The sequence below is a fragment of the Leuciscus leuciscus genome, assembly GCF_965113295.1.
Source record: "Leuciscus leuciscus genome assembly, chromosome: 24".
Taxonomy (NCBI): domain Eukaryota; kingdom Metazoa; phylum Chordata; class Actinopteri; order Cypriniformes; family Leuciscidae; genus Leuciscus; species Leuciscus leuciscus.
This window is the reverse complement of record NC_138723.1, coordinates 8,682,728-8,698,788: the sequence shown is the minus strand read 5'-3', so window position 1 is coordinate 8,698,788 and position 16,061 is coordinate 8,682,728. Positions and strand designations below refer to the sequence as shown.

The 16,061-nt window shown below is 37.8% G+C and overlaps 2 protein-coding genes and 1 long non-coding RNA gene across 5 annotated transcripts in view; 1 reads left to right on the top strand and 2 right to left on the bottom strand.

Annotated features, from left to right (window-relative positions):
- The window catches only part of ptbp3 (polypyrimidine tract binding protein 3), a 70,886-nt gene extending 66,196 nt beyond the window's left edge, over positions 1-4,690 (bottom strand). The window contains exon 1 of one of the 3 annotated variants that reach the window (XM_082158813.1): positions 4,490-4,690. In XM_082158813.1, the coding sequence (XP_082014939.1) occupies positions 4,490-4,493 (4 nt within the window). In that variant the 5' untranslated portion in view covers positions 4,494-4,690. The remainder of the gene's footprint in view (positions 1-4,489) is intronic. The other 2 variants (XM_082158812.1, XM_082158814.1) reach the window with 2 other exon arrangements.
- LOC309489907 overlaps positions 1-16,061 on the bottom strand; it is a 112,120-nt gene that overhangs the window by 84,914 nt on the left and 11,145 nt on the right. The window lies entirely within an intron of this gene.
- On the top strand, positions 7,251-16,056 carry hsdl2 (hydroxysteroid dehydrogenase like 2). The gene is made up of 11 exons (XM_082158819.1): positions 7,251-7,409; positions 8,182-8,345; positions 9,884-9,982; positions 10,087-10,201; positions 10,317-10,420; positions 10,534-10,632; positions 12,584-12,778; positions 12,971-13,042; positions 13,488-13,628; positions 15,613-15,741; positions 15,824-16,056. Exons 1-11 carry the CDS (start codon positions 7,393-7,395, stop codon positions 15,934-15,936), a joined length of 1,248 nt encoding a protein of 415 aa, XP_082014945.1. The 5' UTR covers positions 7,251-7,392; the 3' UTR covers positions 15,937-16,056.

Sequence of the window (16,061 nt, the reverse complement as noted above, 5' to 3'; positions counted from 1 at the left end):
AAATATTGGTTTGTTTTGAGCACAACAAGCACCGTTTTGAACTAAGGGCATTGGTTCTGCTGACGACCGGTCGGGCCAGTTTACAGCCCACAGGATAACATTTCTCAAGTACACTACGGACATTACTTCAACAAGGTCGATTATTAAGTTAGAGCCTAAGGTCACACTTGCTTTTTTTGGATGTGGATGCAGGTCAGACCGAAATCTGCTAATTTATTTCCGAATGATATAATTTATTATGAAGCCTTAGGGCGTATTCAGTCCTGTAGATCATATGTTTAGTTCTGAAACAGGAATTCAAACTATTACAATGTTGTCTTCTTGGTTCGGTTCGCTTTCACAAGGCAACATTTCTTAAAAGGACCAAAACTTGACCAAAATAGAAGTCAGGTGCGAGTTAACTGTCCTCCCATTGATCATAGCGGTTATCTATCAGGATGGATGGACAACAGCTCCGCGTTCTCATTGTGGCTTTCTTTGTAGCTGTCATTATAATAGTCTCAGCAGGAATCAAGGCTTTGTACGCATTTATTGTAAATATTTTGGAGAAGAGCAATTAGGCGCCATTTTAAAATGAACAGGCAGCGCTTCGTCTTTGCTCCAGGATAACTTTCAGAGACATTAGCAAAACAAACATTCACGCAACGTATATATTTACCTATCATACATTGTGATACAGCTTGGTTCGTTGGTCTGTTTTGTTTCTCACCACAAGCAAACCACATATAACTATAACGAACCAAACTAAGGGAGAAGAAAAACAATGCTCCAAATGAGACGTGTGAAAACGGTTGGCATTGATACACAAACACAGGCCTCCACTGAAGCTCTGCTGTTTTTACTGTTATTTTATACGCAGGCCTAATGTGATATTTGGATTACTTTTTTCAGTAAATAATTACTTTTAAAAGTAACTCATTACTTTTTGATGTAATGTAAATGCAAGTTACTGCAAGGTACTTTGTTTTGCCATGTATTGACTGACAGCTCTCCTGTCCCCATGCTGAGAGAAATTGTAAGCGCAGAGGTGTTGTGTGTGTGCGCAGTGTGTGAACATGATGATTATTGTAGCTCCAGAATAAATGTGAGCATTTACTCATCTCACTTGAACAAAAATAGATTCAGTACTCCTCAAAATGAATACAAACAGTGAAATGCAAACTCAGAATATTACACAAACCTGCAATAATTAAATGTTAAATTACACGAATATACTTTGTGCATTTAATCTCACTTTATTAACAAATTTCTTTGCTGCTGACCTTTGATGATCAAGCAAAAATGACTTTATAAAAACATTACATGGTTTGTTAGCGCAGCACCCTCTCTACTCTACAGACGTGAATTTGCATTTCCTTCAGCCTGAGGCTTATTCATTTCACTTTTGGTGAGAAAGGGCCTTTACATTTGCCAAAAATAGGACTTTTTTTTATATAAAAAAAATGCAATTAGATACTTTTCTAGGGAGTAATGCATTACTTTTAAAATGAACTTTCCCCAACACTGTCTGCTATAGCACTTACCCTTAAGATTTGTGCTGCAAACAGTGTCGAAAGCAGAATTTTATCAACTACCTTCCTTTTTCCCCTCCTACTTCTGTATTAAAATGTGAAAAAGTTCATGACTAGATAAGTTTAGAGCTGTATAAACCCAACTAACTGCATGTCAAACATTTACAGAGTACTTCTTCATATTAAGTTTAGAAACAACATGAGGCTATATATATTTTTTTTTTTAAAGACAAGCCCTCAAACAAATTATGTTTGTCTAGCTCTGTTCCATTGCATCAGCTGTCTGATATCAGGACTCAGCGTTACCCGATGCCTTTGTTATAATTAAAGTGACACAAACTGAACCCCTCAGTTCCGCCTCCACCCAGGTGGACACCTCAAGCTTCCACATTTATTAAAAGCCAATGAGAGACAGAGAGGCAAAGTAAAAAATGGGTGTTCGGTCTTTCAGAAGCAGACTGTAATCCCCACACTGGGGAGATGTGGGAGTTGTTTGATGGTGGAAATCCCCTGGGAGTGTGAAAATGCACAATTAGCCTATCTAATGCTTTCACTTCAGCAGAGCTGCAACTGTCCTTTATATATAGTATACAGTACTACATTAAATGCTAGGATCACAACCAATGGGTGCAACATGCTATAATGGGAACTGCCACTGTTCTTTGTGGACAACCTGACATGTTTTCATGAGCCTATAGACATTGAGGCACTTCAGCATTAATCAAACAAAACCATAACCAACTTACGCAATTCTAGGTGTGGAATATCTCTTTTGATTTAGTGTTGGGCAATGACTAATCGCGATTAATCGCATCCAAAATAAAAGTTTGTGTTTACATAATAGATGTGTGTGTATTGTGTATAATTATTTTGCATATATAAATACACACATAAGCATGTATATATTTAAGAAATATTTGCATGTATATACTGTATATGTATATATTTATACATAATTTATATTATATATAAATATTTTATATATAAATAACAAATTTTTCTTAAATATATACATGCGTGTGGGTATTTATATAGCCTATACAAAATAATTATATACAGTACACACATATATATTATGTAAACACAAACTTTTATTTTGGATGCGATTAATCGCGATTAATCGTTGCCCAGCACTATATTAAATCCTATTTTACAAGCAATTCCTGAACAAATCCTTCATTTTGAGTTTGATCCTTTAGATGAATCAGTTGAACTGGTTCATTAAACTGGATTGAATCCCTGCGTACAAATATACTTCCAAACTATATTGCAAGTGAAAAACAGTATGTGAGTCGAGCAGTATGTCCGAATTCATAGTATTCATAAAACAGTAGGGTAAAAGTACCCGGATTACCCGCTACTTCTGGTGAGATTCTGAAGTGTGCATCCAATGAACACTTAACTATCCCATGAGGCCATGGTAGAGGAGTTGTGAATGGCAGTGAAGCGAAGCAATTGACGCTGTTGGTCAAATTGCAACATGACAAATGTAGTACGAAATCACCCGCTAGGCCGCTACACCCTTATATAGTGGACTATTTGAAGGGACAGCCATTCATACTGGTGTTTGAAACCATAATAAACATTATTAAGTGCACTTATTCAATCCCATAATGCAACAAATTCAGAGGATGGTGTTCACAGCACACCATTCACCATGTATAAAATAGTAATTGTGTGAACAAGTGACCGATTTCAGCAGCAGCTTCAGCGCCTTTTTATAATGTGGGACGGAGCTTCAGATTCTAGAGAGCATTTGATTGGACAGCAAATCTGATGAGAAGCTGAAGTGCAGAGTGATGTCATTAAAATCATTGATCCATATTGGCGGAAATGAGAGACTACATTTTGAATGCTTATCTTCTAAATGCGAATTTTGTCATTGTTTTGGAGCACACTAGCTTATAGATAACAGTATGACTAACATGTATACTAAAAGCCAAAAAGCTTCAATTTTGGTTTCATGGGGACTTTAAAACGGACTGTTCAAAAGAACCGATTCGGAGAAATGAGTCACTAGAGAGGAGGACAAGCAAAGCAACAATAAGTGAGTAAAATATAATCTGAACACCACGGAGTCCCTCGCCCACAATTTTGCTCACGCACACGAGTGTAAACAATGACAGTTAAGCACACTATACAACACCATTTACAACGGGCAAATTAAACCATAAATAGCGCTCGAGCTCTCTAACGTTATACTGTAAACGCGGCGCGCGACTGCGTACAATGGAAGCTGTTTGTCGACTCGCCGTCTGTGCAAAAGTCGTTAAACATAATATCGCGATATAAAGATAAACATCACGTTATTCTTTTACAATTCTCACATAAAACCCACTCGAGAGCATCGGTGGATGAAAACAGGAGCGCTAATAGCGCCAGGAAACACTGTTTTCAGACAGATTCGCTTCAGAAACGCCCCTTAATGGCTTTAAAATGGCAGCAACACACGAGGAGCTCTTATTTCCTTAATTCTTACCACTTCACGAATCTATTCACCTCGAATCCATGTCGTGTATATTGAATAGCAAGGGTTGAAAGCCAACGAGGAATGGTTGTACAACAAAAGCTACAAGCAAAACGGCATTTAATTCTAAACAAGCGCACTTCCTTGAATCTAACTTTGATTATATGGTATATTCACAGTGCCATACGCCCATATTTTGCATCTCAACAACATCAACCGATTATTGTTAACCCATAGCATACGCGACAAGCGCATCATGATTTTAATACAAACCAAAGCGAAAGTAAAATACTGATATTTAATATTTCCACTGCATTTGCATTTAAAAATAAACAAGCACTCTCAGGTTAAATCTCCAGCAGTTTACACGTTTGCTCCCTCCCCCACTTTTCCTCCCATGCCATTTCTGACGTGCCATTATTATCATTACATACAATAATGAAAACACTTCAATACATGAGCAACTCAACAAGCGCGTAATAGGAAAATAAGACACTGTAAATTCACATACCCATCCATTGCACAGAGCAAAACAGTGGCGAGGTGAAATAACAATGCAAGCACAGGAAAATGAAGAAACGGGTGTTACTGCTGTTACTACAGTTCGACTCCCCAACACAAATTCACTCTCTCAAGCACAAAGGCACGCACGCACACACTTCCTGCTCCTGAAGTGAACACACACACACACACATGCATGCATGTACAGACGCTTCTCTGTACAAAATGGCCTCCCCCTTTCAGCAGACACACCTTTGAAGAATCGCGTAACAATATAATTGTTGTTGTAGGACGTTTTGTTGAAAGCACCAATATAGAGTTCGTTATTGCGCGCGACAACAAGTTCCGCGCGTTCACTGTTTTCGAGCGCAGCGCGTGCTTTTGGATAATTTGATGATGTATCAGCACTAGGAACTCTATAATCTTGTTCCTGGAATATATTTATCAAAGCAGGGATTTAATATATAGAATCATGTTAAAATACTTTTTTTCCATACAGTAAAAAAAATTGTAAAATATTATCTGAAAAATATTTACATTTAGCCTACATAATCGTTATCCCTTTTTCTACCCACCATTAGCGTACTGTAACATGTATAAACTTAAATATAAACATTAAATATAACTGTTATTAATCTTATGATTACAGACCAGTCTTTAAAAACAGAATAATTATACATTTAATTATTTATAAATAAATTCTATAATTTTCTGGTTTATTTTGCATATTGAATTTTTTAGTGCTGTCAAATCGATTAACTGCGATTAATCACATCTAACAAAAGTTTGTTTACATCATATATGTGTGTGTATATATATTATTATATTTATATATATATGTCTGTGTGTGTGTGTCTGTGTATATATACATACATACACACATATATATGTATAATGTGTGTATACAGTACACACACACACACACACACACACACACACAGACATATAGCTATATACTAATATTTTATTATATTATATTCCAGCTGTGAGTGTGTTCCTAAAATGAACTCCTTATCAACCATACAAACCATTCTGGTGCATTGAATTATTAACTAATTAATGTCAACCAATTCAATTAAGCATTTTGTTTTTTGACTTTTTGTTATACACACATCACATCAAGACAACAGTAAAGATGTTATCCACTCAGTACCTGAAGCGTGTAGGAACTTGTTACACTTGTTGGACTGGCTGAACTGCAGTCTTGTGCACACATGAAACGTGTGTGTCACAAAAAGCACTGTGTAATCGCACATTCATAGCCTGCTGTTTTCACTACTCCAGAGCACAGAGAATCTAAATCAGCTGAAATTGAAATACAGTTTACTCCAGGGGTTTTTTTCAACTGGGGTCCCCGGGGGCCGCAAGGGAGTGCTTAGGGGTCCGTGGAAAAGTGAAGAGAAACAGACTGACTTAACTCAATTTGATTATTGATTAACATACAGTAAATTGATTTAAATAGATAAACAACATTTGATTTAAATATATATATATAAAGAAATAAGTAAATACATTGATAAAAAAAAAATATATATATATACGTTTTCTAAATAAATAATATATCTAACAGTACAGTACTATAGTAAGGAAAATAAGTAATGTAATCCAAATAAAATGTATGAAATTTTATGATGGGGGTCCCTCACACGAGGAAGATCATATTTGGTGGCCCGTGGCCAATAAAAGATCGAAATTGAAACAATTAAAATTAAAACAATTGAAACTTTGTTCTTGAAACAATTACAGATTTGCATGGTAACACTAGCCAATTGTGGCCAACTACAAGTGTTTTTAAACTGGGAACCATCATTAATCACGGTAGATGACAAACATGACACAGGGGTCGAAGGCAATCCAGGAGAATGGAAAAAAAAGCAAAACCAGGTAAATCATTTAATTACGTAGGCTTATTATGTACACATATACTTGCAACAATGTATATTTGGATGACGTTTACCTCGACCGCAGCTCTGCAACACATAGAGGGTGCTATAAACTGGTAATGTTATTACAGAGAATGAGAAAGAGCTCTGGATGTTATTTGGGCATAAAGGGTGGAGCTAGAAGGTCCAACCCCACCCATAACTCTATCCCTCCACCCATTAGATCCTCAAAGGTGGAGCTGGACCAGATCAAGCTCAACCCATGATGTCCAGAGAGCTGGAGCTCTTTTGGCTCTGCAGCAACTCTTGGATCTCTATGTACTTTGCACAGAGACAACAGAAATAGGAAGAAGAAAAAAAAACCTATATTCGTATTAATAAATCATTTATATTATTATTAGTATTGTTTATAAATAGTAACCATTGCATCATTGTTATTATTGAGTAGGGGTGTAACAACATCCTCAGGTCACGACACGATACAATATTATCATTTAACTGGGAAACTACTACTACTACTACTACTACTAACTTTATCTTTTTATTTGAAGAGTAATTAAAAAATGTACATTAGGATTTCAAACATGATATAAATGAAACGAAATTATAATAGAAAATATTCCTCCAAACTCTGATGCATATTAGAAACACCTACTTTATTATAATCTTAGCTGAAGTTCATATTTACATATGCAAACCAACCAGGCAGTGTATTAATGCTACAAGAGACCCTTTGAATAATAGTGTTCATCAAGAAAGAATTTGTTCCATTATTTATGTGATTGATCCTTCTTTGTATTCTTTATTTTTCTTCCCCCCCCCCCCCCCCGATTATTAGAACTTTTATTGCATATTTCGGATGTTCCTTTAAAAACAGTAGCGCGTTCATGACTCTACCGGAAGTGTAGTGAATACTCACAGTGGAGTCTGTCACTAGAGTAAAGGGCGAGTTCGCAGCCTGCATTTCATTTAGAGGTCTTTGCTTGAATCTAATGTTAGACACATAACTGCTCACAGCTCAGACATCACAATGCTGCAGAATACTGGGTGAGTTTCACTCTCATTCTTGCTGATAGGCCGTGTGTTGCACAATTTTGCGCTTGAATACATGTTGTTGTTGACTAGTATTAAAATACACGTAACAAGTTATGTCATTCACGCGATTTTTTACTTGTGTTGTTGTGAATGACATAAGAGAGCTGGACTGTTTCGTCAAAACTTTGCAGCCATAATACACAGCCAATGTCAAGGCATTTCAGCAGATTAGCCCTGTTTCACGTTACATATTTATAGTATTTTTCTAAACTTGAATCATTTGACCTTTACCCTACTTTCCCATGCGCAGGAATCAAGGAATGCCAACGCAAATACTGCTCTTGATTCGTGATACTTTGGACAAAACGGACAACAAAAGTGCAAAAAATGTGCGATACAAAAAGTGGCACAAATACAAGGCAATTACTCATAATAAATAGATTGGGTATCCTTATTTTATGTATTTGTGGCTCTTTTTGTATGTCTTATTAATGTGTGTGTGTGTATACTGTGTATATTTATACTGTGTGTGTGTGTGTGTGTGTGTGTGTGTGTGTGTGTGTGTGTGTGTGTTCTCAAATATTTGACATATTGGAAACCATTATGAAACATGACTTAATTTCAAATGTTGCTTTCTTCAAAACAAATTGCAAATTAAATTGTAGAATTTGGTCTGTCACGTGACTTTGACTTTAGATTTGATTAGTTATGTTTCGCTTATTGTTTGCATAGTGCACTGATTATGACATGATCAGATTATTGTATGATTATGCATTCGTTTTAGGAAGCTGGCTGGATGTACCCTCTTCATTACCGGAGCGAGTCGAGGAATTGGCAAGGCCATTGCTCTCAAAGCTGCGAGAGATGGTGCCAATGTGGTCATCGCTGCCAAAACCGCTGATCTGCACCCCAAACTGCCGGGCACCATCTACACAGCTGCAGCAGAGAGTGAGCGCATACTCTTACACACATTTAGGGTACGCTTACACGACAACGGTGTAGTAAAAACTGAAACGTTTTTCCTTTGAGTTTATGAAAAGTTTCGCCTACAGACGATACCGTTATCAAAAGCGATCCCTGTTCACACGGTTCCACGAATGCGATTAAAAACGCTGCATTATTTATGCCAGGCCAGTAGATGGCGATGTCACTTTGAAAAGAAACACTACGCTCCTATAAACAACATGTTATACGCATGCGCGTGACATCATCGTTTTCAGAAGTTCACATTTTTGTAGTTTACATGGAGACGATAACGGTATTATCTTCAAAAACATGCACTTTTGAAACCGGTTTTCAGAAGTTTGCGTTTTCAGGCTCCCAAAACGCAGTTGTGTAGCCTGGCAAGCCAGACCTACATCAAGATGTTAGGTCTGGAAACTCACCATAGACACGCTCACTCCGAGGGGCGGGATAAACGGCTGTCTTTCAAATTCCCTCTGCATGCAATAGGACAGCGCTTCAACCAACCAGAGCGTTTTCCCAACAGCGGAGCTACTTGATAGATTCAACTTTTGCCATATCTGGCCGGCAAAACGACGAACACATCTTCCTTTTTTTAAGAATGACTTAAGTGCCGTTCTTTGCTCTTTTCTCAAAGAAAAACTTAAAGGGATAGTTCACTTTGAAATACATTTTTGGTATGTTTTAGCTTACCTCAAGGGCATCCAAGATGTAGGTGTCTTTTTTTCCGCAGTAGTTTCAATTTTGATATTTTTAGGTCAAACCGTTCTTGTCTGTCAGTCATATAATGCAGGTCTATGGTCACTGTCTCAAAGAGCATGCACAGAGTCCAAATTAAAACAATTCCCCGTCGTCCAAATTAAACAATTCCCCATCGTAAGTACACATTGATGGCCTAAGACACGAAACGAGCGGTTTGTGTGAGAAAACGAACAGTATTTATATCGTTTTTACCTCTTATACACAGCCATGTCCAAGTGATCTGATCTGACGTGTACGCAGACTGGTGCATAGATATATACACACTAGATGTCGCCTTGTCTACGGCAGTTCATTGGAACGAATGTCTTTAAGGCGACATCTAGTGTATATATCTATGTACCAGTCTGTGTACACGTCAGATCAGATCACTCGGACATGGCTGTGTATAAGAGGTAAAAACAATATAAATACTGTTCGTTTTCTCACACAAACCGCTCGTTTCGTGTCTTAGGCCATCAATGTGTACTTACGATGGAGGACAATAACCTTTCAGACCTGCACCACCCAACTTCCTACAATCCAATCAGTCCAGTCCCGCCCAACTTTTATTTATTTTTATACGTCACAATAGAGAAAAAACACTATCGCAACTTCTGTTTCATGCCGACTTTAAGTCTATTACATCATTCTCAATGGTTTGCGGGATGAGTAGTTCATGCACTGTACTTTGTTCCAGTTTTTGTACTTTTTTGTTGTTGTTTTTGTTGCAGTCACTATGTTTTATGTGAAAAGAGCATGACCAGATAATGTCTGTGTGATAGTTGAAGCTGCAGGAGGGAAAGCACTGCCGTGTATCGTAGACGTCCGTGATGAGAAGCAGATCAATGATGCCGTGGAACAGGCTGTGGAAAAATTTGGAGGCGAGTTACAGCGTTAGAAATATCTATTCTTCTTAGATGGTGCACATTTTTAGCGCTCGGCTGCGTTCTAATTTGTTTTTCATTTCTCATGGTTCTGATGACAGGGATTGACATATTGGTCAACAATGCCAGTGCCATCAATTTAACAGGAACTCTGGAGACTCCAATGAAGAAAGTCGACCTTATGATGGGCGTCAATCTCAGGGGAACGTACCTGACGTGAGTAGAAGCATTATGTATTGAGATTCACAGCTCATTGCAATAAATCTCAAATTTATCGGGCGTCACAGATAATGTCTGTTTTTGAACACACAATACTCTGTTTTCATTACAGGTCTAAATTGTGTATCCCACATCTTCTGAAGAGCAAAAACCCTCACATACTTAACCTCAGCCCACCTCTCAACCTCAATCCTGTCTGGTTCAAAAATCACACGGGTGAGTGGAAGAGCGTTCTCACATTCTGTGCTCGAGGCTTTCGGATTTAAACTACCACTGAACATTGGTGACAAATAATGCCACTGATTTTGTTTTCCATCATGTCTATGTAGCGTATACTATGGCAAAGTATGGCATGTCCATGTGTGTACTGGGAATGGCCGAAGAGTTCAGGGGATCTATTGCCGTCAATGCCTTATGGCCCAAGACAGGTAATGGGTTTCATACTTCAGTCATTAAATAATTAAATTAGGAGATCATTAATGGATGAGTCGATATTGCTGACTCTGTCTTTTGTACATCTTCAAAACACAAATGAAAATATTTTTAATGAAAGCTGAGAGTTTTCTGTACCTCCATTGAAAGTCCACGCAACCAAAACTTTGACTCTTCAAAAAGTTCTAAAGACATTTGCTGCGTCCCAATCCACCTATTTATACTATGCCATAAAAGTATGTACATACTTTTGAGTGTGTAACAGAGTAGAAGCTTTGGGACATTCTACTTGCGTCTTCAACGGACAGCTGTGTCGCTCAGTTACATGCATCCTGTCGCCGTTTAAACTGCCCTGTCAATCATCTTGTCACAGTTGTAGTCCTCAACATTCAATTGAATTGAATTTCCTACCGTATGGTTGATCTGCCAGTCGTGGGTCATTCATGTGGAGTCTCTCCTCGTGTGTTTCTGCGCAATGATGCATTTAAAAGGTAATGACCAAACATATTTTATAAAAACTTACAATGCTGTTGCAGATGAAATATAATGTGGATAACATTGAATAAATGTCTTTCTCCGGTTAGATACTAATAATTAATCATTCAAACTCCCTTATTTAAACCTCTCTACTTAACCGTCAAACTCGCACATCCACCATGTTTGTAGTTTTTAACACTTTTTATCCGTGTTTGTAGTTCTAATCGAATCCTCGTCCAAAGCGCAATGGGTTGTGGACAATATTAGCTGTTAAGAGTGCGCATCGATCTGCACATCGGATTCTAACCGGGAAAAGTAGACTTTCCCGGTTATCTTTAGAAAACTCATTTCAACATACTACGATTTGGGACACACTAATTCTAATTTCGAATAATATTTAGGACAGATAGTATGCGAATTGGATGCAGCAATTATAAAAGTAATCCATATGAGTCAAGCAGTTTAATCTAAATCTTCTAAAGAGTTACGATCGCTTTATCTAATGATATTTGATTTAGGCTTTTATTCACATAGAAACATTGATCAATGCATTTATATAGATCTCATGAAATATGGTCAGCGGAAGCTCAAAGAGATGTTTGTTTGAGTAAGTTTGAGCTTCCAAAAAACATTGAGAGTTGGTGCACGTGCCGTTGTTTCAAAGTGGCATGCTGAACCTTTTATTGATATGCAATATGAATTATGAAACTTGCTGTGGAATTGAATATTAAGGGTGTGTTCACACTTGGCATGTTTGGTTGGATTAAAGCGTACCCTGGTATGATTGCTCTTTTAGTACGGTTCATTTAAGTAAGTGTGAACGCTGCCATCTGAACCCTGGTGCACCAAACAAGAGGACCGAGGTGCTGAAAAGATCTCGCTCCACTTCCAAACAAACTCTGCTACAATTAGAATGAAATATGAATGAAACACGGACCAAAGACATGTAAACTAACCAAAAACAGGAAGATGAGACCCTAAAAAGGACAGAAAGCTCAAGCATATAGTTTTTGCCCATCACAGTTCAGGCGTCAGAACCGCGTCTCCTCACAGCAGATCTTCATGTGTGTGACGGAGGGATTCCTGACGCTGTTTTGACTCCTTCACACATTTTATAAGCTCTTCACGAGTTCTCCGCTGCTCAAAATACCATCATATGTAGCTACGCACACACAGCGAGAGCATTTATCCCAGAACACAGCATTGTTTTGGATGTTCAGTAAGCTCCATCTCAAAATATACATCATAAAAGACGTCCAATCAGGTTGTGAAAATATCTCCATGCCTTTAGGTTCGGTGTTAAAATGACCATGTAAACGCTAAGCGGACCAGAACTAAATGGTTTTTTGGGGGGTTTTTTTATGTACCAAATGAACCAAGCGAACCGAACTACAAGTGTGAAGTTGTGAACACATCCTTAGTCAAAATCGACTATGATAACTGAATTACTCTTTATACATCAACCTTCAGCCATCCAGACGGCTGCCATGGACATGTTGGGTGGTTCTGAGATTGGTAAACAGTGCAGGAAGGTGGAGATCATGGCTGATGCAGCCTATGCCATCTTGGAAAAACCCTCCAGCTTCACAGGACAGTTTGTTATTGATGAGGACATTCTCAAAAAGGAGGGCATTAAGGACTTTGATATATATGCTGTTGTGCCAGGTTGGTAAATGTTAAAATGGTATATTATAGTTTTTCTATTCCATCATTACTAATGTTATTTTGTTTGTGTAAAAGTTTTCAAAGGCCTATCTAGTATTTTTTTAGACCTTGTATACAATCACATGACAGTTATGTCATATTACAGGAAACTTTGAATGTCGACACAACACAATATATTTCCTTTTTTTTTAGGTCATCCATTGCTTCCTGACTTTTTCTTGGATGAACAGCCAGAGGATCTAGCCAAGCAAATGCAGGAGCATGGTGAGTTATGAGGCATAACCAACACATTTCATCCGTTTGTGTTCTACTTGGTTAAAGGGATACTCCACTTTAAAATGAAAATTCTGTCATCATATACTCACCCTCATGTTGTTTCAAACCTGTATGAATTTCTTTCTTCTGCTGAACAGAAAGGAAGATATTTAGAAGAATGTCAGTAACCAGACAGTTTCTGGTCCCATTGACTTCCATAGTAGGAAAAAAATATACTATGGAAGTCAATGGGACCAGAAACTGTCTGATTCTTCTAAATATCTTCCTTTCTGTTCAGCAGAAGAAAGAAATTCATACAGGTTTGAAACAACATGAGGGTGAGTATATGATGACAGAATTTTCATTTTAAAGTGGAGTATTCCTTTAATTTACGTCCATTCTCAAGCGTACTTCAGAAGACGACTCAGTGCCGATATTTTAACTCCCTCTTTAGGTGCCACTCCGGTTTTCAAAAGTGGGAAAGCTGATTCTGCCACCGTGGGACCTATTTCTGAGATGTTCAACATAATCAGAGGAATTCTCAGTCCAGATATAGTGAAAACCACAAAAGGAGTGTACAGATTCGATTTATCAGGTAGTTATGAAATCTCATTTAAACCATTTGAGTTCCTTTAAAGTTTTGTGGCTTTGAGTGTGTGCTCTCTTCTAACACTCTTAAAAAAAATGTGTTTCACTGAATAATAAAAAATAGGCTTTGGAAGCCCATTTCTGCCACATAAGAAAAAACATGCATTGGTAAATTATAATAATCACATAAAAAGTCACAATTATAACATTATTTGGAATTAAAAACTGATTTTGAGGTGAGTCATAATTAAGAGATGGTCAAAATCATTGCTGACTTAGAAGTTCATTATGACTTTTGTATCATAATTTTGTATTTAGATTAAGTAACTTAGTGTATCAATTTCCACCTTTTCAAAATAAGACAAAGTCATGTGAAAAAGAAAGTACACCCTTTTGAATTCTATGGTTTTGCATATCAGGACATAATAAAAAATCATCTGGTCCTTGGCAGGTCTTAGAAATTTAACAACAACACATGACATATTACATTGTGTCATTATTTATTTAACAAAAATAAAGCCAAATGGAGAAGCCATGGGTGACAAACTAAGGACACTCTTACTGCTTCCATAGGAATTAAGAGGGTAAGTAGCAGTCAGGCAGTGCTAATCAAAATTCTTTGAGTAATTGATTATCAGCAAGTGTGATCACCTCTATAAAAGCAGAAGTTTTGTCAGTTTGTTGGTCTGGGGCCTTTATGTGCGTGTTAACACTATGACAAGGAGGAAAGACATCAGCAATGATCTTAGAGAAGCATCAATCTGAGAAATGTTATACGGCCATTTACAAACAATTTGAAGTCCATTATTCTACAGTGAGGAAGATTATTCACAAGTGGAAAACATTCAAGACAGTTGCCAATCTTCCAGTTGTGAATGTCCCAGCAAATTCCACCCAAGGTCAGACCGTGCAATGCTCAGAGAAATCGCAAAATGTTGCTGCCACAGGACCTGCTGGGCACCTTCAGTCATTGAGTCGACCATGAACTCCTCTGTACACCTAAGTATTCTAGAGTCAAATGCTAGAGTCTGTCTGACAGCTAAAGCTTGGCTGAAACTGGGTAATGAACAGGACAATGATCCTAAGCACACCAGCAAATCTACACCAGAGTGGCTGAAAAAGAAAATAATCAAGGTGTTGCAATGGCCCAGTCAAAGTCCAGACCTCAACCCCGACTGAAATGTTGTGGCGTGACCTTCAGAGAGCTGTGCATAAACAAATGCCCACAAACCTCAATGAACTGAAGCAACGTTGTAAAGAAGAGCGGGCCAACATTCCTCCCGACTGACACGGTGTAATATGTCTCATCATTACCTAAGACCTGCTAATGACCAGATGATTTTTATTATGTCCTGATACATAAAACCATAGAATTCAAAAGGGTGCACTTTCTCTTCACACGACTAATTATAAGATGTCACAATTATTACTTTTTATCTTATTCTAATTTCGACTTTTTATCTCATTAAATTGACTTGTCGTAATTTTTATCTCATTATTATGATTTGGTGTTTCATAATTTCAATTTATGTCATAAGTGTTAACTTATGTCTTACGTTTTTTTGTTGTCATAATTACGATTTACCAAATCATGATTTTCTCCCCCTATGTGCTGGATATGGGCTTCCATAATAGGGAAATATGTATATCCACAGATATGCACTAAAATGTGCAGCATTTCTGTTATTTTCTGGGAAAACTCACAGGTGTATATAAATTGTGTCCAATCAAAGGCTGTGCAGAATGATTATGTTCCACCCCCTAAAATCACGTACTTCTGACTAGCAGTATCAAATCATGTTGGCTGTGATTCATGGTTGTGATGTTAACTAAAGGCTACTGGCTTAATAAAAATGGACAAGCCACATATGTCCTGCCCCAACTTCCTGTTTTAATAGGAAATACTTTAACTGCACTTGTGAATCCATTTCATGGGGCCTTTAACGTTACAGCTGTGCTGTATTAACAAAGTTTTCTGGCTGGGTTGGCAGGCGAGCATGCTGGAGTCTGGTACATTGACCTGAAGAATGATGCCGGAAGTGCCGGCCATGGGGAACCACCAGGCAAAGCTGACGTCGTCATGTCGATGGACAGCGCAGACTTCGTCAAGATGTTCGGAGGTATAAAATGTGTTAGTGATGCACTTCACACACTACTGACATAACTGGAAGCACTGATGTTCACCATGTTCTTCATCCATAGGGAAGTTAAAGCCGACAATGGCCTTCATGTCTGGAAAGCTGAAGATCAAGGGTGACATGGGCCTTGCCATCAAACTGGAGAAGATGATGGCCATGATGAAGTCTAAGCTGTGATATGATCACTCAGTCTGCTGCCTTACATATGATGTACATGATCTCTTTTCTATATCACTGTTTTCATTAAACCATTTGTCCAGATGATAGTCATTTTAATAAAGGATTTTCCTTTAGTTACATTT